Genomic DNA, 26,823 nt, shown 5'->3' on the forward strand with positions numbered 1-26,823 from the left:
ATATATCGAGGTGAAATCGCATCAACTCGCCCACGAGAACGCTGCACTTGGGTCAATATCATGTATCGAGTTGTCGGGCGCGGGTAATGCGCAGGTATGTATGTACTCTACATCAGGTGGTAACGAGCGGATCCCGAGCTAACCGTGATAAGTATTGAACGCGTGTCGAGTCCAGTATGCAGCTATACTGTCCCGAGTGAGTCGACCAGCCTCGACGAAAGAGTCTTCTCGCGTCCTACTTGTCGAAACTGTAATCCAGTCTCTCGAGGTGAATCGGAGGATTGGTTTTTAATGAACGGTCTAATGTCACCCCGGGGACGGATAGCCCGATTTTCAAATTCAATGCGCGGACATGTGGGTGCGATAATGACGATGTCCGCGTGATTTTGTAACACCTCGAGACCGAAGGTGTTACAAAAGTGGCGCTTGAAACTCTTTCCCTTTTCCGAGAATCGCAGCACAAGGACTCATGCAATATGGAAAGAAATTCCGTTGCAGTTCTGCAGTTGCAGCATGTGGAAAATGAATGTGCATACTGCTGATTGGGTCTGGGAAGCAAAGGGGATGTACCTGCTGTGCACAACGCCACAGTCATGAGGCCCATGGATGGTAATACAAATGCGCAAATTGTGGAGACGAGTTTCGAAACGTCGCGGAATAATCATAATTGTGCCGCAGGCCGAGACCAAATACTATTTTGGTTGGCTACATCAAGATCAGCGGCAACAGAGGCCGGCTGGCTGGCTAACCTTCTTTCAGCATCTCGGGGAATGCTGCGAGTGAAAGTGATCTTAAAATTGCGTTAACGCGTGGACGTTGATCGGCTGCAGGCTTCGCCGGTCGTTCGCTCGCTCCTTATACCTGAGTAACTTCTCTATCGTTCAGGGCCGGCGACTTTTGTGTTGTTGGTACAATGAAGACAGGAATAAAAAATTTTCATGTGCTGGAAAACAAGAGACGGGATTCCAGTCGTGTAAGAAAAAATTTGGCCAATTTTTATGCAAATTAAACCATTCGTTCTTGACATTTCAGTTGAACAGGTTCAGGCATTAGACAAACATGCGTAACATCGTTATTCTATAAATTTTCAATAGTAGACTTCCAACACAACATCGCTCGAATGGTACCGCAATTTCACGTGCCTGCTGAGAAATGACTCTGACCTCGGATAGAGCAATGCTCATTGATAAATTTACACCTGAAAATATTGCAAGGACGAAATTTGCTTTCGAATGAATTCAAGGTACGAAAAAATTGTTCCTGTTTCAATAAACACATGGAAAATTGACAACCCGCCGGCCCTGCTATGTCGGTATTCTTGTAGGCTTGTAAACGCTCCCTGGCGTACAGGCACGACGTATACTATTGCAGGTGGTCAGACGAGGTTTCGTCGTTGCCTAACACGTTGTCCACCGAGCCGGCGCGGCGCAACGTCTTGGAGTCCGGATCGCATCGCGTATTCGTGTAGGTATAATCAATTCACATGGGCCCTATCTCAATTAGTATCTTTTGAGGACCATCGAAACTATAGAATTTGTTGTTGACAGGGCATGGGCAGGGGTAAAGCTGGTCAAGCTGCATGGTTGGGTGCGAATGCACCTTGAGTACTACGCAAGTTATTACCACGGAGTCTTCAATGTTCGCAACTACAAACTCATGAGTTTGACGATAGATATAAGACTTAAATTTCGATTGAGTAAATGTTAAAACAAATTTACTTGAAAATGCCTGTAGCATTGAAGGAATTCGAATCACGCAGTAGTATAACTCTTCTAGTAGCAGTGCTGTGGAACTCAGTGACAACTCTTATACGTCCCTACATAGTTGCGATAGTCCAACAAGTTTTAAACCGGTCCAACGCATCGCCGTAGACCTATTACTTTCAGCGAAGGATGCAGGCGCGATTAAAACAGAGGGATTCTCAAATAACTGAGGTATCTCGAAGAGATTTTCCGACATTTTAGTTCTGTTATGTTAATAGTTTGCCAGGTCTTACAACCACGGTAATGTGAAAGTCGGAATCTGAAGAAGTTGCCCTTCACGGTTGGATATAGTCAAATTAAAAGTTATCGTTGCCGTAGGGAATCAGATTGATTATCTGTAGATAATAATAATAATCGCATATAACAGGTGCGTGACTTAGAAGCATGAAGACAAACGAGAAATGATTAGAGCCATTGAAATTGATTATTTATGAAACTTGCTAGTCATAGTTTGGGTTGTATATAATTCTAAGTTGCAGCTGTCAATCGATCTACGCTCGAAAGTATTCTCTGAACGATTCAAGTTCAGAAAATCCGATGCTACATTAGGCGTTCGCTACATTTGGAAAGTAAATTGTTAAAATGAATCCACGGACTTATTTTCGTGATAATCATTATGACGGAATTCTGAATTTTCGCCTATCGGACTTCGAGTCCGCAAGGTCACGAGTCACGATGTTTAATAAATCGACAATGAGGCGTGAAAAGTTTCGTAAGCAAGGAGCATATCAACGTTGCTGCGTCGAAAGCTCGTATCATCCGAAAATCCGCTAGGTAAAGAATTATGATCGATAGCTGTGGTTAAACCAGATAGTCATTACCGGTTAACTTCACTAGGAGATGAAAGAAAATTTATTAAAAGGTCGTCAATCAAGTCGTGTTTAAACTGGTGCAGAACATGTATGTTGATGGATATTGCACCTCGTAGTTCTTCCGAAGTGAAGTATACGATCTGCAGTGCAGAGTGAACCCGAACCGGTAGAACTGTGAACAACAAAGTACAGCACTTACTTTCACAATCCCCGAGTTACACTACGCGAGCTATTCTATTGTGATAGAATGGTTAAACAAACTGTGCTTGGAGCGCTGGTTTTAGCATATCCCTTGAAACGATAACTGTGAGTCCTATTCATTGCGATCAGCGGACATCGTGTTTTTGAAATGTTTCATGAGCCTAGCGTGGCTTTTGGTATTTGTACATTCCTCAAATCGAAATATTAAAATTAGGTAAAAAATTGATTGGCTGAGAGTTGCTCGTAATTTCGATCTATGAGGAAATGAAGTAACAACTGTCGCGTTGCCTGGTCTCCGTGCTCTAATTTTCAACCAAGACAAAGAGAATCTCGTATTAACAGCGAAGGTTTTGACATAGAGAAAGAATATAGCGAATGATCGATTTTTAATCAAGATAAGACTTGTAATACGGACAAAGATTGATGCTTGACGGGGCTTGTAGGTATGCATAATGGTTATTAAAGCGCGGTGCGTCTCGACTGACGGCACATTCGAAAAAGTTGAAAATATAAAAAGAAATAGCAAGAACCTCGATGTTGATAATTATAACAGCAAACATGATGGATGTTTAATTTCTCTCAACGAACCATCTACTCTGCCGCAGCTTTCTTTTCTGTAACAAGTTCACAATTCGGTACAAGAAAGTCGCGTGATCACGGTCTTCACATTTTGAAACTGCGTATAATAGGTACAATTTCTTTTCTGTCCAGGTACGACGATACAGGTATAATACACTCTTGTTTTAAGTAACGGACATTCCGGCCCTCGGGCGGTCCAAGTAATTGCACTGCGGCCCCGTTAATGGCGTCCACAAGACGCTGGGCCCGAGCATTGTTCGGAGGAAGTATGTAGGTGACCTTTGAAACTTGGTGATGCAGACCATCGGGCGTCTGCGCTAAGAGAGTTGACATCAATGGATCCCGATTAGAGAATGAATAAACGGTCAAAATGGGACAGTGAACCCATGCGCTGTGATATATGCCACGAAAATTGATGCATTAATCGAAGCTTCGTCTCCAGGTTTATCTTTTTGTTACACGCGGACTTTACAGGAACGAGACCGATTGATTATCGCCTTTCAAAATGGTGTGAGAAGCGATGCAGTCGAGAAGGGGGTCAATTTCAACATTGTTAGTTAATTTTTCGAAGGTCAGACTTGTTGTAATATTTGAGTTATTTCAACGTGGCTGTAAATTGAATGCTCTAACATTGCTGACTTATAACCTTCAAGGTTTCAAATGTCGCTATACCATCGAAATAACGAAATTTCGTTTTTAATTACGTTCCACTGCAGTTCATCTCAATATTGCATGAATAAGCTCGTAGGAAATCGCAATTTGGGGGAAAGTTTTGTAATATTTATGATCGTTGTGTAAAATAACGAAGTGAAGTGAATTTAATAAACTGTATTCGTACGTCATCTGCACGCCGATGATAAACCAGACGAACCTCGAGACTGCATATAATGAGATACACGATTTGGCAACATACTAGTTTTTCTACATACGTTTTCGGGTGATCGTTAATTTCCAACATACACTTCTCATCCCTGGAATCGATAGATAATTCCAAAAATCAGTTTTGAATTATACCATATTTTTAGCTTCATCGATAAAGGTGCCGAAAGCGATTTAAAATTGAAAAAAAACCTCATTTTTCGAGCTACAAAGAATTGAGCTATTATTCGATTCATTTTATATGGTCGGAAAAAAGGCAAAAATCGACGTGAGTTCTAAAACGCTTTTCATTTGTTAAATTGATTTCGACAACCTTTCCAAGTTCGAGACAAATGAGATTTGTTTTTTAATTTTCCAGTAAAAAGGAACAAAAAAGAAACTAAACAATAATCTTCGTCTTTTTCAATCGAAAATTGAGATTAAAAAAAAACAAAATTTCTTTCAAATTGATTTTGGCACCCTTTCCAATGAAGCCAAAAACCTGAATTAATTCACAAAATGTTTTTTCGTCATTATCTATCGATTTCGGAGGTGAGAAGTATGTGTTGAAAATTAAATTTACTGCGATCATTGCGACGTAGTAAATTCCCATTACCGACATGTACAGCCTTTGATCGTCTCTCGCACAATATTCTCACGTTTTTTCGTCTCACTATCATCGGATACTTGGATAAAGTCGCGTCACGCCAATTTTCGCATTCATCTGTCAGCGTGGACCAGGATGCTCACAGTGTTACATCTGATGAGTCTCGGCATGGGCTCAACCTGTTATGAGCTATTTGTAATTTAAGGTTGACTACGGACATCGTGCTTACACGGGAGTTACACTTTTTTGGTAAATCAATTCAACTCCCGATAGGGCAGGTATGCTGGAAGAGCTATGGGTATAAACTAGCTGGCATTTCTTTCGAGAGATGCAAGTCGGCAGTTAAATATATTAACCACGCGCACAAGGTGTGCGGATCACATTTCCCGCGGAACTATACACCGTATGAAAAAACATATGAGATATGATTTTTACTATATTTCTTCTTGGAACATCTCAGAGAGTCCGCTGAGAAAAATTTATATCCCTCGATGTTGACGAATACATTGCGCTGGAAAAATTCTAATCACCACGTAACGATGACACATTCTTAGAATAGTTTTGACATTCGGATGAGAGTGTATTAAATGAATAAAATAGCGTGTCAATTTGATTATTAGAATGCAAAAAATGAGCTTAATCGTTCAATCTAAATTTATGCTTGATTCAAAGATAATGAAAAAAAAAAAAAATTGAACACCTGTTAAGAAATTTTATTGCATGTTGATCTAACGCTGTGAATATGACAAAGTGCTCTATGCAAAATAGATCTGAGATGAAATCTAAAGCGGTTTTGAACACCACTCTTCTCACTCTTTCGAATCTAATTCTTTCGTCACTGGAGTGCTGCGCGCACACATGACCATTGGATAGCTCATATATGTATACGTGTATTATGCATGTAGAATACTTTGATTTGACTGAATGAAATCACAGACTGTGCACATCCTTCGTTCAACAACATTATTCTGATCTTGTGATTTTCCGTTCGACTCCACCTCTACGTGTGTTCCACTATCCGCAGTACGGAACACCGTCTCATTTGAATTAGTCGCGTGTGCCGGGTAGATTTGTACCGGTAACGAGGAAGAATCATTCAAACTAATTTCAGTTTACCAGAGTAGTATCTAATTGCGCGGTGTGCGTGTGTGTGTGAGTGTGTTCGATAAATCGTCCAAGGCTACGACACTGTGGTATCATGTGTAAGGTCGGCTTATGTATCGGAGGGAAGCTGACCGTTGATTTAATTGCCTGTCGCAGGTACATTTATTCGATTGTCAGTATAGAAAGTAAGAAATCTGCAGCTAGACAAATGACGGGAGATACGTATCAAGGTGTATCGCAGATATTAATCGTTCCAGGTGGTACGCGTGATGCATACATATATATATATATATATATATATAACACGTACGGATATATCGAAGTGAATGAAACCACTGGTGAAATCTGCAATAAAAGTGAAAATCCGAATCGAGGTCGTTATATTTTCGAGATTGAATTCATTTTCAGAATGTTTTTAAACGTTTTTTTTTTTTCAACCTTGCTTAAACTCTTTTTGCTGTGCACTTCAATGTTTATGCAACGTAGATTTACGAGACGGATGTGAGTTTTGAAAAATTTCTTTCCTATACTTGCTGCTGAGTATGTATATCAGGTTATGTACGACTAAGTGGATACCGGAAGTTGTGCGGATATGTATGCTGTATCTGTATGTACGCATATACCCACGCTCAGCGGTTTCTTAGCTTTCACGGCTAGATTGAAGATCATGTTTTTTTATTATCGCTGCTCGCCGACCACGTTGCGTCGTTCGAGTGGGCATACATGCAACGAGAGTGAGGGAATTGCGGGTTTCATCAAATTAACTTGGGTTTTTTCCCGACTTGTAACGTAATCTATGGAATCACATATGCATAGTTATAAATGCAAGCCAATCGACAGTGAATGATTGCGTTGAATGTCAATTACGGACACGAGAGATTTATGTGTTCGTTAATTTTTGACCTCAATGAAATGTTACCTTTTCAATAATGCGTTCACTGTGTTTCCGGTTTCCCTTTTAAATTGTAGTTTGCGTTTTTCAACTCGCTGCTTTTATCACACCGCCCCATTGGAACTGAAATAACATATCGCGTAAACCACGTGGTTTTTAAACGTCTCTGTATAATACGACATCGAAATATGTTTTTCAAAATACGATTTTAACTAAGGTTGTTCAAGAACTTTCATATACATGAAATATAGATTGCATGAGATTTGTCACATTTCAGACCCCTGAAACGAAATTTACCTCAATCATAATTTAATACTGCTTTTTTTACGTTCAACGCAACTGATTTTCTAAAGTACGTGATATTCTTGACCGTGGGACTGTAAATAAAGATAATAGTTTTCAGAAGTATGATCAGTGATCCTAATTTTCTTTATTGCGTAAGGTCTCGGCCGGAACTACGGCTAGTCATCGGTAGATCTATAAAAATAGTTGTAGCCCCGTATGGTGTTGATTTGGGTAAAAATCACCTGCACTCTGTCACTTCTCCTCGATACGTCGTCATGTTAACACCCTTAACGTGATAAGAAGCCAGAATGTCACGAAAGTAAGCTAATTCACCTTACAAATCTAAATTAAGCATAGAGATATAATTTATCAGGGGTAAAATGAACCAAATAAACAGGAAAAATACAACTTAACATTAACAATAGAAATAATACAGCCATTTCTATAGACTTGATGATGCCTGGCCGTCGTTCTGACCGCAACGTTACGTAATAACGGGGATCAAATCTCTGATCGCAAATCTGGAAGCTATTATCTTTATGCGAAAATTTCGAGAAATGATCCAAAAATCGAAAGAAGGTATCTTATTTTAATGGAATTATTGAAAATGGTAGATAAAAAAGAACCGACAGAACTACCTACGTGTTAATCGTCTGGTTAAAGGGTGGCATTTCATGGTTATAGTCAGTGATTCATTCTCCACACGTAATGGGGCATAAATTCAGAGATTTTGTATTCGGATTCGACGAGCTAATTGCGAGACTCATAAATTCATAAACATAAATAGTTATTTATATTGGAAAAAATTTTCCATTCACGAACGATAACTTTGATATACCACAAGATCATTTGAATTCAAAAAAGGAAAAGATCAGGCAGCAGACCCTGCTACCAGAACACAAAATTAATTTTTAGTTTCCAATAAACTCCGGTATGGCTTAAGAAGTCAACATGTGTCGCCTTTAGTTACCCACGAGGCTCGTGCGTCTTATCGCACCCATTTTCTTTACTAAAGTTAAAAAAAATTGTCAAGACCATAATTAAAACTGTCGATAAATTTAATTCCTCGTTATTTACTTGTATTTGAGTTCTTCACTGTGGAGAATTCCGCGTGTAACGAACCGGTTTTGCTCGATCATTCTTTATCATAAAATTTTAAACCAATGAGGAATTCGGTTCCTTGTTCGTGCAAAGAGCCATTCGTTTTCGGCGAAGCTAGCCATGATAGCTCACGAAATTATTACGCCTATGACCCCATCCTTTTTTTAACACGATATAACAATGAAACTACTTTCGGCTCAATCAAGAGGATTATTTAATATCGCATGCAGCTTCCGACAGAGTGTTTAGTGCCTAATTGATAATCCTATAACTTGTACAACGAAAACGTAATGAAATTCTCAGCCTGTTAATCCAATGGACAATTCCGATTGATTATTTAAAACTTTTGTCGGTCAGTGCGGCATTACGAAACCCCGCCGTACACATGTATTTACCGAAACAATATTCACCATTTCCTGACTTACCGCCGCGCAGTCACGAATATTTTTAAATACAGAAGTGGCAATAACTGTACGAAATAACGCCGGGTTCAATTTTGCATACATTTCTTTTCACGTGTCAAATTCAGAATCCTTTTCTCGTGTGTCTTGAAGTCTTCGCTGACAATGAATACATTAGACATCCACGGCACAAGGCTTAGGCATTGGTATTGGTGTATCTACGCGTGTGATTCTATTTATAACTGTGAGTATAATGATTGCGAAATAAAGATTGCGAAAACTTACTGTGTTTGACCTTGCCCTTTCTGGATAACAGCAAACTCAGAGGTGTCGGGCCTTTTTCTGCGTAAATTTCTTTGATACCGCTGGGCTTAATTCCGAAGAGAGCGTTTTTCCCCACCTTCATGTACTGCTTGCCCATTTTCTTCGGCGACCCATTGCCGAAGAGCGCGGTGATGAACTTCATTTTGGAATATTTGTACTGACTTCTTCTCTAAACTAGTCGTTCAAAATTGCTTCTCGTCCCTCCCACCCACCTGATATTTCACTGCACTTTTCAGCTGCGTTTACTCCCTTTAATTGTCTGTGGGAAAAAGTTTTTTCGCGCTTAAAACTGCACCGGTTTTAATTGAATCGCGACACTTGCTATTTTTTAAAAATCCAAACTCATTGGTCAAACTGTGAGTTCAAATCCTTCACAATTTCTTGGGCAATGCACGATTCGAAATAATTATTGGTTCGACGATTGTGATTATAAAGATGTCTGGGTTATACTTTTCTCGATGCCACTTAACAAGCTGCCTGCGTCTCCTTGGCACAGAAATTTTCACTCCTTGCCTGTATTTTTTCCCTTTCAATTAGCTTCTCGTGTGTTGTCCAATCTGGAACCAAAAGTGTAAGATTCCGTTAAAAAAACCTTTCCGATAGCAAGATTGTTTCGTTTTCAAAACGCTTTTTCTCTCTCATTATACATCCAAGAACACTCTTTCGCCTTGCGAATGACACCGGCCTGGCAGCCAAGATTGGTGAAAATTTCTTCGGTTATTGGTAAATGACGGCAACGAAAATATGCTCACAATCAGTTTTTTCAGCTCTGGACGTATCGGACTACGACGGTAACGAACTACGTAATACCTATCCGCACTTGTCGTAACGTGGAGATGAAGGAAAAAGTCGTTGAAAATTTTGAAACAATTTCCAACTAAAGAATAAAACCAAGCACAACTTGTCATTCCGATGTTCCACGCCTCGCCATAGGCGCCATATGCCACGCGTTTCCGAGAGACTCGATTCTCACTTTTTACTCATATTTTGCAATTACGTATTCCGAGCTACCTATTAGATGGTATATCGTTAATGACGGTCAATTGTACACATTATTCCTCAATGTTTCGAAACTGCCTAGCTTATGTGAACAATGTGACGAAACACCGTTCGATACTGTCGTGATACAACACGCCATTGGGCCAAATCGAATGATTTATTGTACCAGAATGACAAGAAAACGAAAAACGTTAATCGTCATCATCATCGTTATTTCAATATTATTGTTCACGTTTTTTCGCGAAGATTTGAGCTTAAATTCGCTGAAAGTAACGGCTTATGATAGACTGAATTTAGGCCCTGAATGTCACGTGGTGAAAATTATTTTGCAAGCCTTATTCCACGATGCGCATGACCTTTTACTTTAAAAGAGGGCGCGAATGCGATACGCAAAATCACCTATTCAGAGTCGTCGAGATAACGAAATAGCCGATACGTCCCAAAAAGTTTCCAAACTTGAACCTGGTAAAAATATAAACTCTGACCGCGCTGCAATGTGATAATTACTATCGAAACGGCGATGCTCACGTAATCGAAATTTATTTGACTAGGCAAGGCCGTTTCCATTGCATTCCAATTGCACACCGGTAATTTCGAAAGTTGAGTTTTTGCTGGGTTGTTTTTTTTTTTTCTCAACGAATTTATAAGGCGCTGCTCACGCGATGTTCTCGCGGGATTTCATGCGGGTCGGTATAGCTTCCGGCGTGTTCATTGCCGAAGCGATTCTGCGGTTAGTCTCCTCCCGAAGCGACAAAATGCATACGCGCAGTCCTCGGATAGATTTAAATTTATTACTATAAACATTTGTTCAGGTAAAAGTACAAACACCTCGACCGGCTTGCGATTCTTCCGAGTGGCTGGATATTCGTACTTTTGTCATAGTGCACGAATTGGGAAATCGTCAGAAATTTTCACCCCGTCACTATGTACGGAATGTAAAAATTCGGAAGAGTTGTAAGAGGTATACGGAATTGTGCAATGAAAGACATGCGCAAAAACTCTGTAATCCTGAATAAACTCGCCGGTAGATCGATGCACTTGTGATTCGCAAACCAACATCCATTCACCGAACCGTGAAGAACGATCGGATGATTTGCGTCTATAGTCAAGGGGTCCATATTATCCTCCAGCGTTTCGTACGCCATCAAAACCCACTTACGGACACATGTAAAACTTGGGAGAGGTTGAGAGGTGAAACAAAACTCTTGAAGAACTCAATTTGCTAGTTTCTCACGTGCTCGTCTAGTCACTTTCAATTATTGCATCGAGGTTTGCAAAACCTGTTGATAAATTAAGGGAAAGACTCGTTCGGTTGCTCAAGACCTTTACACGCGTACTTAACGTTCATGCACGTTATCGATCTCTCGCTCTGCGTGTGGCGTTCGCATGTGCTCACGATATCCCTCGGCGTCTGTCGCGTAATAAACGGTCTCAACTTAACCCGCTTAGTACTCTCGATGGTCCAATGTCCAGTCTCAGCTAAGGAAAGTCGCGTCCGAATAACCATTGCAAGGACGAACTTGCGGGCGTTCCGGATCAGTAAACTTATACGTTCTATGTTTCATCGGCCCTGTATTAACGTGTGAAAATTGCAATCGTGATGCCTAAGAGGATCCCGTAATAAAAACTTAAAATGCAAGGAGTTCTTTGCCGTTCAAGCGGTTCTCCTCCAATTTGAATTATAAATTATAAATCGTTAAAGTCTTAGCTAAGGTCGTGGTCAGGGTTCGTACATATGGGCCAATGACACGTAGGAATTTCAAGTCAATCGGGACTTTGGCGTATTACGAGATGACTAACCGTGTACACGAGATACAAACAATCTGGAGAAACATGCGACATGAAATAATGAAACGAGTTGTCGTCTTTGCAAAAATTCACCAGGTGTAAAATATATCGCGTAATTATAAAATGCTAACTGTAACAGCGATAGGTGGTTTCAATTGAACTGCACTTACTGAAAGCGTCTACTCACAGAATACAATTTCTAATATTTTACATGACGTGAATTAATGAAGTGAAAAAAATGTTGACGCTCAAGAATAGTTTTATTTATATGCATGCGGACGTAACGAATGAAAGTTGGTGAAAAGACGGTTCAAAATTTGTACAAAAATTCGAGTAGATATATACACGTAAAAGAGAAATGTCGAATTGAATGTGACGGGCAAAGAAATATTACCGAGAGAAAAAAAAACGCAGGAGAATATTTACAAGGCAAATAAAACTTCCAACCACACTGCACGATGCAGCTGTACTTAGTGCCCATGATATATTTTGTAACAAGGGTACCTTTTCACCCTGTATATTTAAACAGACGAATTGTTCGGTTGCTGCGCCAACCAGTATTATTGTAAAAGCAGTCTTTCCCTAGACGTTAACTTGAGAGCAGGTATTTTCTTGAATATACGATTTTTCCCATCTTATTTTTCTTTTTTTTACTACATTAACTTATTAATCGAAGAACCCCGTTCAATTGCTTGTAATCCAAAGTTTCAATACGTACATACATACTCGCAGTTTCACATTTGCGCAGTACAATTCTGGCTTCGGCGACTTGTGCGCTGCATACAACGATATCGGAAGCGAGCAAAGTTGAGCCCGAATCTTGTGCAAGCGTGACTGCGTACATTGCACTGCTGAAAATTCTATTTAATCATTTTACGTCATGAGAATAATTAGTAATTTAGAGAACGTGGCGAACCTTGGAATCAGTTTTCACGCTGGATGAGCTTATAGCAGTAATCGCACAGTCTAGTTTCTACGTTCTGATTACAAACAAATAAATGTGTTACGTGCTACCGGTATAATTGGAAAGCGCTCATCCTTACATCAAATCGTTGTACACGTTATATTACACAGATCGAAGAAAATGCCCGCATTGCCCATACGCAATGTGCAGCTAAGCATGCCGCTCATACTTCCGCAAAAAACGTTCACTGTATTTTCCCGTATTTATTACCACGATTCTGCTTTTCACCCATAAATCTATGCATATTTTAGTCAGAGATGCGTTTTTACTTACGTAAGATTAACGGACACTCGGGCTTCCACGTGTTCGAAACCGGCTTTATCGAGTCCTCGAAAAAATTCGCTCCGTTCAGAACTTTACGTAACACAAGGCAGTCTCGATGTTCGGCACGAGAGAGTTTCACTAGCGTTAAGGTGCATTACCCACACTTTCCTGAATCCGTTGTCGGTGAGTGCAGGGGATCGTTGTAGGGACCAACGGAAGGACAAATATAATGCTTCGAGAGCAGAGACCTCGAAAGTCCCGGTGGAGTATGTTCTATGTTCACTATGTTCCTTTACCATTTCCCAGAGAATTAAGAAACGCGTCAGCTGCAACGACCCGCGCTTTTAAGGCTCGAGGGGAGTTTTTATATTTCATTTATTCATTTGCCTAGAATGTTGCTATGTTTAATTTTGTCGTTGGTGAAATTTGCACGAATTTGTATCACACCTTCCAGGAATGAACTATTAATGCAGGAATAAACCAAATCTGTGAACACTCCTGTGATCGTGACGCGGGAGATCGAATTCCGGATGTAGGGATTGAGAACGAATTTAATTTACCGCGTCAGCCGTTCTCTGACATTTTCTTCTTTTCTTTTTCTTTACCTTCGTGTGCAACGGAACGTGTACGAGTAACGCGGTTATGTTACAATTCCACAGATCATTGACTGCTCGAGTTAAAAACCCTGCCGGAGAATAAGATTGCGACACAGCCGAGGGAAAGTTCGCTCTGATCCTTTCTTTGGCACTTAGCAAAAGTCATCTTGATACACGGTGAGTAATGCTTTCAATTGTACATGTCGCATGTCCCGGTTGAGATGGCACCATTATTCGTACCGAATGTCGATAGTGCAAACCGAACGAAATCACGTTTGACTATTCCACTGAGTATCACTGAATTGAATTTTCGTAAAACCGTATGAATTCTCTCGTTGTCCAGCATCGGCTGTTCCCGAGCTTTTCTCTCCTTATTTCCGATCTTTTATATTATAATCGGCAACACTCGGCCGGGCACTCCGGAGAAATGGATCGAGAAGCTGCGGACCGCCGTTTGTAGCGGGAAGCAGAAATTCGTACCTCTTCGAGTTCCCCTCGAAATATCGACGGAAGTCCAAAACTCGCGGGACGCGATGGGAATACACGTTCCGTTCAGCTCTGACCGGGTAGTAATCACGAGAGATTGTGGATCAGTCCGTGGACCGCGGTCTTCGTGGCGCGGTGAGCAATATAGTGGGCAATCACGGACTTGCCTGGCTTTACCGAGTTGGTCTCTCAGCTTCGCCAAGACTCTCCCACCGGTGGTAGGGACAGTGGTCATTCCGGTGGTCAGTACTACCTTCGCATCAGGTGAATGCCGTCGAGTTGGTACGGGTAGCTTTTTCGGCTGGTGAATGCCACCTGGAAGCCTCTCTACCTTTCGTTCCACGTATCGTAAGTGGCTTTGTGTTGTCCAACGTACCGCAAATGCATCTCGGCACGTGGGCCTTAATTTTATGAGCAAACGGTGAGCAAGAAGGTTCTAATCAGACCTCTTCTCTGGGTTAGCAATGCTCGTTCATTTCACGCGTCGTGTGAATACGCGTTCGGCATTTGTCGAGCTCTTTGGAATTTTTGTACCCTCATTTTTTGCGTATAATTTCAAATTCGCAAATGATGATTCATGTGAAGAGAAATTCTCAGTTCAGAGAATTCAATTCACTTTGCATTCGTTCTCTGGATAACGTATATAAAGAAATCAGCAATGATTGACGAGAATCTAAATCTGGTCTCGTTTTAATTTATTATTCTGATTTTAACTCCTAGTTGATCGTTTGGTTCTACATAAAAAAAAAAAAATAAATAAATAAAATAATTAATCCTTGAACACACGAAGACAACGCGTTCAATTTGTATTTTCTCAAAGTTTTGTTATCTAGGCTAACGGATTTTCTCGTTTGTGTTTTCAACATAAAATTTCCGTTTTTCAGACGACGGAAAGGCTCCTTTTTCCGCAGAGTCAGACACCGTAACAATTGCCGTCAAAACGGCGATCTACTCGGAGGCTTACGACTACTGCTCATTTTTCAGAATGAATTTGGTAGTTCTTATCAATTTCTTTATTAAACCCAGGTCAATCGCTTATCACCGATTTTTCTATTTTTTCTTTCATCAAACATCTGATAGTTCTCCAGTATATACATATATATGCAGCAGTATCGACTCTTGCTGGTTCCTTGAAGCTGCTGGATCGAATTCGCAGTAAACATGTGAGCAAAACTCCACATGCAGTAACAAGGAAAGTTCAGAAGGCGGACACAAGCGAATGGACGAACGGATAGGATCGCTGGCGAGCATTGCGAGAGTGCCACTATGCACGGTTTGCCACTGGTAATTTCTACTCTTACGTTTCGATCTAACCAGTGCCTCATACGTACTTTTCTAACGTACGGGATATTCTTACTTTCCCGATTAAACAAACATATACGCAACCATCGGTCTTACTCCGTCGACCTCATACCGATGCGCCACGTGATAAAGCCACCTTGAACTGCCGCGCACTGACAAATTGTACTATCCTCCGGCGAAAAGAAAGCCATTCCATATAACCACGCACGCTTCCACTGATTCATCTCGCAACTGATGGACAAGCTGACCAGGCTACAGGGTCATCTGAAGAGATCAATCCAAAGCCGGCGAGTTCTCCGTTCGTTGGTGTGGATGGATAGAGTTTTGGTGTTGCGTACGACGCGCTGGTAATGATTATTTGTATTCTTAGTAAACATTAGCAATAGTTGGACAGGTTAGTAGCGTTTTTATTTCTAAGATTTTGCCAAGCGGTACAATATTTTCAAAAGGTTAGAATAAATTTATTGCAACCACGGCGTTACGGAACGTTGATAATTGTCTGTGCAATCGAAACAGGCGGTTTCGATCACGCCTGTTGAGTGCCAACACCGAAAGTGCAAGTTGATGTGATTACATATTGATTTTTCAAAACTCCCGTACAATCGGACAAGATTGTGAAAATAATTTGACACATTCTTTACGCGATAAATATGCGTGCAAATTGCTTTCGTCACATTGCGCATGTTAAATTCGGCTTCACACCATTACAATCCCATTTATAGAATATCTAAGCTGTGTGTAAGAAGTTGCGAAGAACTCATATCAAGTTACATGAACCTATATGTGTACAAATTAGACGACGCACGTGATATGAAAAAACTGCAAACTTGTCGTGTGTATCGTGGTGAAATGTAGCGTAATTGGAGAAAATATCACTGGTGCCTTGTTTCATCTGAATCACTGATAAAATTGCAGGAGATTAAATAGTTGTTGTACTAATTACCTGCCTAGAGGGATTGAACACACAGGTACAAAGAAAAAGAAAAAATCTTTACAAAGAAGACCAACGAGCCTAAAATAGAACGGAAGTCAAGAGAAATTTAAATCAAGTCTGCAATTGCCTGTTACAGCTCTCGTCCACGTGTTACATTACCGTGCACGATTTTTTAGTAAACTTCAAGCTGGTGTTGTTGATTTTCATAATTGTTCGTCATAAGCAGACAATGAATTCTGCTAACGCATTATTACATGACTACCACATTCTTGACATGCTGTTTTTACTTCTAGTGCAATTTAGGTGCACGAATTTTTCGTACGACTTTTCTGTAAAGCTTGTGTGGATGGCAAGTTTTCACAATTAAACTGGTCTTGATTATTCAATGTTCGAATGAATTATTCAAGCCTTATCTCTTTAAATCAGCAGTACTGACCAGTCATCGTTATGTAAATAAGATGCCGAATACCGAAATACGAAGTGGTAACGTCTAAAGGATAAAACGTATCAAAGTGGGAAAAAAGACGAGAATCAATGCTAAACAATTTACGGGATAGCCGTATTCTTCGACCGATAAATTGATTTCTGTCCACTATAATCGTCGATTATTCGCTAATGTGGCGCGATGTTTTCAATATCAACAGTTTGGTTCTACTTATTTACACCGTTATATCGTGTCATATGTGCAAGCTTTTTGCTTTATAAACTATTTGTTTCATTTTTATTCCCGGATTGCGTAACAATTAATAGTACAATAATTACCTTGTGTATGCAAGCAACAAGGCACGTGTTACACACGACATAATTGTCAAATATAACTCGACGAGAACAGGTATATGAATATTATTATACGTACGATGTGGTGATCACGTCGTATGAAAAGAATACGACATCATCCGCAATGCAAATTGGGTGAATTATCAAGGTTTATAGTCATTTTTTCTCGCAGAATGGCACGTTACAGCTTTGCGTGTGTTCGTGGTAAAGTTGCACTCTCTATATTAAACATTCCAACGGATCGTCATTTTCGAACCAACTTTTTTTCGCTGTGAAATATGCCGCCGAGCCTCTGCATTGCTAGACGACTGGAGTGACGTAGTACGTGTTGAGAGCCTCGGGAGATGAAAAATGTTATTACTGCTTTAGCCGTCCAATACCTTACTCACAGGACGGGATTATTTTTAGCACACATAACCTGTATAACGCGAATCACGTCGATATCGTGTCATTCGCAGGTTCTGGTATTCGTGTCACGACGCTGAGCAAGATTCTCGAGGCCTCACTGGCAGGAGCTTGTAAAGTACTAATGTCCCTACAGAAACGCATCGCAACACTGTTGCCCAAGTTACGTTTCGCTGTAAAGTGACTCGTCCGTTGGTTTACCTTTCCAGATAATCATTCACTCACGAAACCCTGGGTGGATTACTCCCCGTAGGCAAAAGTAAATAAAGTAAAAGGTTCGCAGCGTGCTTTCGGAGGGCACTCGACTATTGACTTACTGTCGGAACTGACGTAGAACTCGAGGAACTCCGGTAAACGCAACTCGCGAATAAATACGATATCGTTCGGGCAGTGTCTCATCAGTTTACTTACTCTATTTGCGTTACGCGAATACTAATTTATTGTTACCGTGAATTGACACGCGTGTAGGATGGGTTTCGCATTAAGGGAAACAAACGTCTTTCGGGAAAACGCGAACTGCCAGTTGTTTGCATTCGTTATTTCCAGCGATGCGAGTGGGGCTGGACCTTGCGTAAACGGATGTGTAAAATTATGCAGATAGATAGTCGAATCCACCGAATATACCTGATTACTGCCAATTATATCTGGTGAAGGATGTAGTGGATGTCATTTTTGCAGCTTCATGTGAGCCGTGACGATACCTGCTTACAATGAGATGCCCATTCACCGAATAGCGGCTCCATGTGACTGACTGCGAGAAGTTAAATACGTTTGCACCCGAAGAAGACTAGCAGAGCTTTGAATATTTCATGAGCGAGGCGTTTATAATGCAGTACAGTCACGTATCGTCAATTACTAATTTCCAAATAAACACGTGCCGTGTAATCGAGAGCTGTCGAGTCAAGGGTCCGAGACTCCACAAGACGTCTCAAATTAATTCCGATCCATCGTATCGTTCAGGGGTACTAGAAAAGTTTGTGCAAAAGATTCATTGCGACACGTGATTGTCTGCTCGAAAATAGCATCATAGCCATTCCACGGAATAAACAAAGCAAACGTTTGACAGTTTGAGATTCTGCGATTTTTCAACATTGCCGAGAAAATCCAACAAGCTTAATTCTTAATTTTTCCGTGTAATATGGCAAAGAGATAGATAATATTTATGATCTACGGGTTATGACAGAGATACAAGTTCACACTCTCCCAGCGTATGTTCAATTTTTACTACACCGTGTATTAAACTTTTAGAAATTTCGGCCTTGTGTAAATATAATTGCCTCGGTAACCTGATTATTCCACGAAATTGGGTTGTACATTGTATTTATCAAACGATTTCACCAGAACGTCATAAAGTTGAGCAATTTTTTAAATGTTTTCAGTACTAATTTGAATTTGAAAATGGCAGTTATACTATTTTCTTACTGGTTCATGTCGTGATCTGAGTGATAACTCAACAAAATATATGTGTAACGTACGGTTCCTATTTTAGTTTTTTACTTCATTTCAAGTAACGAATATTATTTTCATTTTCACGAAAGAATGTTTCCTAATAGGCTTTTTGATTACTGGAAAAAACAAATGATCGAATATGGAATGCCAAATTGCTGCAAGAATGTATTATTACTCACCACCTACTGTTCAAGGAGAATTCAACCGGTCTGGATTACTGACCCAATTTGTTGTGGCAAACCCGGCCTTCGGTTCTCTTTCACGGTCAAAGCTCTCCAGAGCAACCCCCGGACTGCGTTACTTATTGTTAGTTCGCACAAGAGATTAACTTTTCTCAACTCATTCGATACACTCCATCATGCAGTGCACAATACTTGAATATTGATTTATCGTGTACCTCGAAACTTTCTGTCGCGAGCAGTTATTTGAATCAAAAAAATTCAGCGGTGAATTCGAAAAATGGAATGTTTCAGCCCGTTTGACTTTTTCAAAATGATCGCTCGGTTTATTTCAAGCACTTGTTGCAGCACATAAATCACGAAATAAATTGACGTATAAAATTTGAAATCATCAGTAATGACACAAAGATTGCACTGATCATGCGATTATCGATTAGAACCCCGGTACTATGGAGAAAAACCTCGTCAACGAAACGAACCTCCTGCTCTTCCTACGTCGAGAAGGGTGCGTGCAAATGAGCCCGGCAGCCCGTGTTGCTTCGATATAAAGTCAAGATCCGCGGCGTGGATCTGCGTCACCAAACAAATGAAAGACTTATAACACACACAACAACGGATTCGCGTCACAACCGGCTAATCGTGTGGTTCAAGTTTGCTTGTATGTATAGTCATTCGAAGTAAGCGCAGTCCTCTCAGCGATTCACCTGCGTGTTTTCTCAGTCAAATAGCTGTAGCGTGCTACTTTTTCTCTGCCGTCAAAATTTAAACCAAGTTCAATTTTCGATCGATCTTTATGCTTTTAACCACATGGCGTGTTGTGCCTCGTGACTCGGTAATTCAACCCGCGAATTTTCGTCCGTTTAACGATTTTAACGGTTCAATGCCGGGCGAAACAATTACTATCAGTATCGAACTTGACTCGACTTGCTCGCGTTGATAACTGTTTACTGGATGAACGTTTTGCTCTGTCTGAATTGATTTGAAAAATTTGCGATGATTTATCGATCCACGATTGTACTTGAACAAGCTTGTGCCATGGCAGGGTGTATTATTCATGTTGGCTAGAAGCCGGTATTACAAGTTTTTGCAACAATATAGAGAGAAGAAAAATCGATAAAGTGAGAGAAAAAATCCTGTCGAAGAACGAATGTAGTTAATATGTAGATACCTACTATTCCTTATTGTACACGATTTCTGCCCAAGGATTATTTATGCATACCGTACATCTAAGAATGAGCGGTTAATTGAGAATCATATGGATTTGCTGGATATATTTATGTGATCATATACGGGATGCCGTAGAAATTAGTCACAGATAGTCCATAATTTAATTTTTCGTCGTGACACAGCGTAAAAACATTTGTACAATGCAATTGCAGTTAGGAAGTGAGCGGAATATTGAACAGCCAAATTTGTCCCTGTCACCGATTAACTTATGATCGAATCATGCGAAATGAAGCTAAATGCAATGATCGGCCACACTTGTCGAGTAGCCTTTTTTGCCGAACAATTCGTGCATATTCACCGGAAATGGGTAGTTGAAAAATAATAATATACTTGTGCTTCGCACCTGTGCTGTGATGCCGGGAATAAATCAAAGTCTATTGCCTATAATTAAGGACAACGGATTCTTTGTCAAACCTCTAACGTCATCCTTACAACTCTTGTTTCATTATGAACAAAAGACCGCAAGTTTATATTGTATTTGCACTAGGCTAGAAATAGTTTTTTTCCCACGGGTATGAAGACAATTTGGGCTTCTGGGGAAATGTAATATTTTTCAACGTATTTAAGATTCTTTACACGAGGGACAACACGTTGTTTTTGCAATCGGCTTGTAGCTTGTAGTAATACTATCCTGTATTACCTGCTTTATGACCTTAATCAATATTATTTAACTGTGATTAAACGACATAATTCATATTAAAATAGAATGAGCCGCTTTTTGCACTCCAATTGAATTATGCATGGCACGTTGTTCTCACAGCTATACTCACCGGTGATTTATGCTGCCTGAAGTATCACTCGATTAAACCAATATCGAGAGCTAGCGAATACAGCTGCAAAAAATATTTTTTAGACTTACCAAAACGAGCCTCTGTTTGAACGAATCGTCGCCCAAACATTCTTACAGCGCACATTGAACAGACCTCACGGAATTAGTCGTACATGATTGATTTTTCATTTAAATCAATGAAAAAGAATGAAAAGTAACTTTAAATCTCTAGCAATGACTTTACATTACGTGTACAACATGGTATCAGAATAATGTTAACCACGTTGGATGTGTTTTTATCTTTTGCAAAATATGTTGGAGCACTTGTGCATTTGGAAAAAAGATCGTAGTAAGTAAATGATTGATATCTGTTGGAAAAAAATTTCTTCGACGGATCCCAGCATCCAGTATTTTCGTCTGCAGTAAAAATAACTTATAACTTTAACTTCATAAATTGTATATACATATACATACGACGTAGAAAACTGTTGGTAATACAGACAACGAATTTTTGCCAATTTTATATCATCACTTTTTTCTGCCCGTATCAAAAATTCTCGTCCGTCGTGTAGCACTGAGATGTGCGATTATGTAACGTGTAATTGACTGAACATCCTGCTTTATTTCATAATCTTCTTATTACTAGAATAAAATTCTATGGACTAATGTCCTTCTACGCTGGAGAATTCTACTTGTTCTGAAAAATTCCAATCATTGTTTCGATCTTAGGAGTTGAGACTTTATAATAAGTTACGCTCGTCATGCAATATTTTTTGTCATCTGTCGACTGGAAAGTTTTCTAATTAATGATTCAGACGGCGGACATATTTTATAATGCAGCTTTCTTAATTGCAGGACCAAGAATTCCAACTTGAATTTCGTTTTTATTTCCATTTTCGGGATCCCAACATAAGACAACGCATATATATATAGTAATACAGTACCGTAGCATAATAATGCACTTTTTTCGTTCGCGATAACGAGCGTCAGGATTTTTTTATTTCATTGCAGCTCTGACGTCAATGCCAACGTGCGTAGGGAAAAAAAAATCTCTATCCCATTAACGATCCGGCAGGGCTGGCAACTTGTCAATGATATTTCACGTGTAGTAGAGTTTCGTTGGGATTAATGAAAATACTTTTTTTGGCAGGAATTCGCTTAGAGCAAATTTATTGCTTAGAATATTTTTTTTTTTCAAGCATGTCCAAATTCTTTGTGCGTATTAAAATTTGGAAAATTAGCTAGTTGCGTGATACGTCGACGAGTTGTTGCCCGTATATTTCTCTTCCGGTAAAATGTTGTAAAAATTTTTGCCGCGATGGTGGAACCTCGTATCTTGTTTTTCAACGCGCGGAAATTTTTTCGAGTGTCGTCACTGCGGTATCAAAAATGCAAAACTTGCCGGCCCTGAACGACCAGGGCATAAATTAATGGACCGCACTCGAACAATCGAAAAACTTCGGCTTTTAACGATTATCGCGTGGCCAGATGTGCATGGCAGGGAATTGTTTTTAATCTTCTGAAGAATGTCGGTTGATATAAAATAAGTTATTTTTGGAACTTATAGTGCTATTTTCGAAAGCATTGACAGTGATTTCATTCCAATAACCTACCATCATAGACCGAGTTGTTGCTCACCTCAGTGCTGTAGAGATACTCGAATACTAAGCTTCATCGATTTTTCTTCTTAGATATGCAGATTATATTGGATAAAACTTGACTCACTCGGTCGCCGGTATAAGCAACCATGCCTCAAAAATCGTAGTGGAATAGATTGTTTAAACTATAATGCATCACAAAATCACGTTTGAGTCACGTTGTCAAAAAAGGTTGGCTGCTCACGGAATTCGCAAACCGGATGGGCTGCTTAAACACTTTTTGTGCTAATCAAATGTTCAAACTGTGTAGATCCTGGTCGGAGAAGATTCCCGCACTATGTGAGTCTCTTGCTGGGTTTCTCCACCACAATAGTCTCCAATTCAAGAGTCACACGACTCTACCTACCAGACCCTAATACCCGTCGCCGAAGTTAATTTTATTTTCACTCTATTCAACTCGACGCAAATCAGATAACAGGTGCTAACGTTCTCATACTACGGACACGAATACACTACACGTTATTTGGACACCATTATGACCTCACTTTTAATTCACGTAGCGCAAATTTTCAGGCGACTTCTGCCCCAATGACACCGTAGTGTCACGGTTTTGATACGGCAGTGGATTTTCGTTACCGCGTCATATAAGGTGACAAACGACCATCTCGTGGAAATTTATAGATATAGGTAACACAGATATGACCTTTCCGATGCGTTGTGAAAAATGTTACAAGGTTGCGATGTGGTTATACTTCTTAAAATTCCGTCACCCAGTTATTGTGACATCAGTGTAGTAACTTTTACCAATACTCGTAATTCCGCACCATAGTATTCGGCGTTCATTCGGTGCATGAGGCGATGATTCGCTGAGAGGAAGGATCTTGGCTCTTTAGTGGAAGCTGGCACGTAGGTTCAGGTATGGCGAATATAACCACGCGGTTTCAGTCACGTAATGGGGTACAAGATTGGCCCTGAATTGCCATCTGCCTAAAAGTACTCGTTTCGAAAATCTCACCGCATACCTTTTGCGTGTACTGGCAAACGATAATTAAAGTAACAATATTGAACAAACACCTTAGACTATGTTTCATATTGTAATTATCTGGATGCTGGCACGTGGGATTCGCTACTTATGCAGATTATACGCACGATGCATTTTTAAGTTCAGCTCAATGTTAGCTTATTAACTATTGCCTTGAATATAGTAATGCAACAAGTTGATTTGTTTTACTTCATTTAATTCCTGTGACAAGAGATCAATTAAAATCCCGCTTCTGCCACAAGGCGATACAGCGTTTGTTGAATTTACCCTTACGCCTGTGATACTTAACACGTGCTCGAGATACCTTAAGCATTTGCATCAGCATTGGAACTCTTCATTTTTACGAACTGATGGTGAATTGCCTTAGCAACAAGTGCCTGTGTTCACCAAACTATTTGAGCAGCTCCATTATTCTATAAGAAGTAAAAACACACTAACCATCGATTTAGGAGTTGCGACCGACAACCGCAACCGATAGATAATTGATGGTATTTAAAACTCATATTTATTCAATGGGTGTGCATGTGGTTCCGAAGGTTTTCCGAGTAACCGCAACCCCATCGAGTTGTTGGACTGTGTTCAACTCTTTGCGATATCATGAAAATATTCAACGTGAATGTAAGTTATACCTACTTAGCTTTAATTTCCACCCCTCCCGTTTGATATAAAAATTTTCTAGATATTTTCTGGGATCATGATTTCAGTCATGGCTGCAAATGAGTTTAACAGTTTGTCTTTAACGATCCATTAATACTGCAGAGCGGTGCAGTGTCTGGATGTTTTCTGGTAGCAAAAACGAGATTGATCGTTTTGAAAAAGCACTGTTCAAAGGTTCCCTTACAAGATGAATTAACTCCTGATCTGAGATCATCTCAGATGTATAAAGTTGTTACTTTTTAGAGTCATTCGTGACGTTAATGTTCAAATTTTTATTTCACAAAATTTCGCACAGGAAGTACGCTGACAATTTAAACCTCACAATCAAGCCTCGAAGACCCCAGCCTCATTTGAAATTAGCCTCCATGAATTCCTACCCAGAGAAAAATAAGTATTAGCTTAGCTAACAAAACGGAGGGTAAGGGAGATAGAGAGAGGTAGAGAAAAACAGTGCACGAGGGGAAATAGACAGCAAAAAAATTTGTCAAGGGCGCGCAAGTTTTTTATACGCTGTTTCACTGAGACTGACAATGAGCCAGGACGGGTTTGACAAATACACCTGGCGAGTATACTGCAATTATGGCGCATCAGATGAATAATCAGGAAGCATTTTTTCTCTTTCAACATTAATATTCTTCTTCCGTGTCCGTAGCGTTTCTGCTCCATCCTTGTGTCTATTGCCTGGTATAAAACATACTGCAACAACACCCTCGTTATTAATTCCATTTTCTCACTGATTATTTGAACCTTAGCCTTAGAGAATTCCCCAGCGTCATTTGAACTTACCCTTCGTGAATTTCTACCCAGACAAAAATAAACATTACCTCACCCAGCATACAGAGGGCAAGGGAAGAAGAAAGCTAGCGAAACGCAATGCACAAGGAAAAAAACAACAAAATATTCCAGGAGCATTCAAGTTTTTTTATTCACTGTTTAACTGACCAAGGACGGCTTTGCCAACCACAGCAGGCGGGCATAGTGCAGTTATGGTGCATAAGATGAATAAGGAAGTAATTTTTATGTCTGAATGGTAATATTTTTCTTGCTACTTGACTTGCGAAAAATTTGCCTGTTTAAAACAAGAAGCAAGAAATTGTGTCATGGAATGTTGCGAACATGATTCGGAACGTAGAGGCTTGTTTTTTCGGCACATTATACGCACTGAGATGTCACTGGTTATTTCTGGTTTTTGTGAAATCAGAGAAACCGCAATGGAAGACCATGAATCCTTGGGAGATGCGTAATTCGAATGGAAAAATAATGATTTCGTGATACAAGAAAGTATAGAAAAAATAAGTTTCACGAACTCAAGACCGTAAAAGAGCTACACGGCTCGAAATCTCTACCACAATGGAAAATTTCACACCACAGAGAACAACATGCGGAGATTTATCCGTTTCAGTTTGCCGACATAATTATTGCCCGATGGAAAAATGACTTCACGTTATGATAATAACGTGGTTGAAAAGAAGTCGTAAGCATCCCACGACTCGAGTTTTGGAACGTGCTTGTGTTATTGCCCAGAAATCTGACTCAACGGCACTTAATAGTGACATTAAAATGGAATCGGATCAATTGCCGCACATCGGTTGACGACAAGCTCCGAAAGCGTCCGGTATGAGAATTTCATGTTTATGATCACTCATCGTCTATTAGCAAAAACTCACGTGAATCCCCCTCTGCGTTCGGTCATTAACCGGTCTTTGTTATTGCCAAATGTGTATAAAAACTGAGGAAGCGAAACACATCCACCTTGAAGCAACAGCGTAGGTTGGCCGATTTGTTCGCGAATTAATCCCTCCAAGAATATTAATTAATGAGATGCGTGCGTTGTGGTTATACCAATGTAAGCACACGGGAACACGGAGGTACATCGAGAGATTCGTTGTAACACATTCTGAGATTAAAATTGCAATTAGACGAACATTCGTTAACGATAACTTTTTCGTTCTTTCTCTTTCTCTCTCTCCTTAATTGCATATTACCTTGGCAATTAGATTCTGTAGCCGTAAGCTATCGGAGAGTAATGAAAATTTCACATTTCTAAACGAAACCTCGCGATTTGAGTGATGCAAGGTATGATTCACAATGTGATTCAATACCCGCCTGGATGAAGTTGACCATCGTTCAAACGGTGTGGGTTTTTTGCCGGCTGCAAGCAGACCCTGACTCTTCTGATGGGCCGTAACTTTATACCGAGGGCATACATTATTTAACCCTGCACATTTTACCAAATTGTCCTTCGAAGTGTCAAAGGACCATATCTTGTAGCAAGCTGTAAGCTGCCCACTCTTTAACTTACCTACACGGTGGAATCAAGTCGATTAAAATATAAATAATGCTGCACCGCAAATGTACACGGGGAAAAAATATTGTCGATTTTACATCTACCGTAATGAACATATGGACAGCGCTTTTTTAGAGTTAAATCTACAGCAATTGTGGCAAGATTTACAAATC

General features: G+C 40.0%; 1 protein-coding gene across 5 annotated transcripts in view; it reads right to left on the minus strand.

The window, feature by feature from the left end:
* dsb (debris buster) overlaps positions 1-20,021 on the minus strand; it is a 46,416-nt gene extending 26,395 nt beyond the window's left edge. Inside the window, exons 1-2 of one of the 5 annotated variants that reach the window (XM_046620998.2) lie at positions 19,071-20,021; positions 8,889-9,484 (exon numbers count right to left, since the gene is read on the minus strand). In XM_046620998.2, the coding sequence (XP_046476954.1) occupies positions 8,889-9,069 (181 nt within the window). In that variant the 5' untranslated portion in view covers positions 9,070-9,484; positions 19,071-20,021. Of the gene's footprint in view, positions 1-8,888; positions 9,485-12,951; positions 14,159-19,070 lie in introns of those variants that run through there. The other 4 variants (XM_046620997.2, XM_046620995.2, XM_046620996.2 and 1 more) reach the window with 4 other exon arrangements.
* Between the last annotated feature and the right edge of the window lie 6,802 nt (positions 20,022-26,823).

Source organism: Neodiprion pinetum, chromosome 4 (genome assembly GCF_021155775.2).
Source record: "Neodiprion pinetum isolate iyNeoPine1 chromosome 4, iyNeoPine1.2, whole genome shotgun sequence".
NCBI lineage: Eukaryota > Metazoa > Arthropoda > Insecta > Hymenoptera > Diprionidae > Neodiprion > Neodiprion pinetum.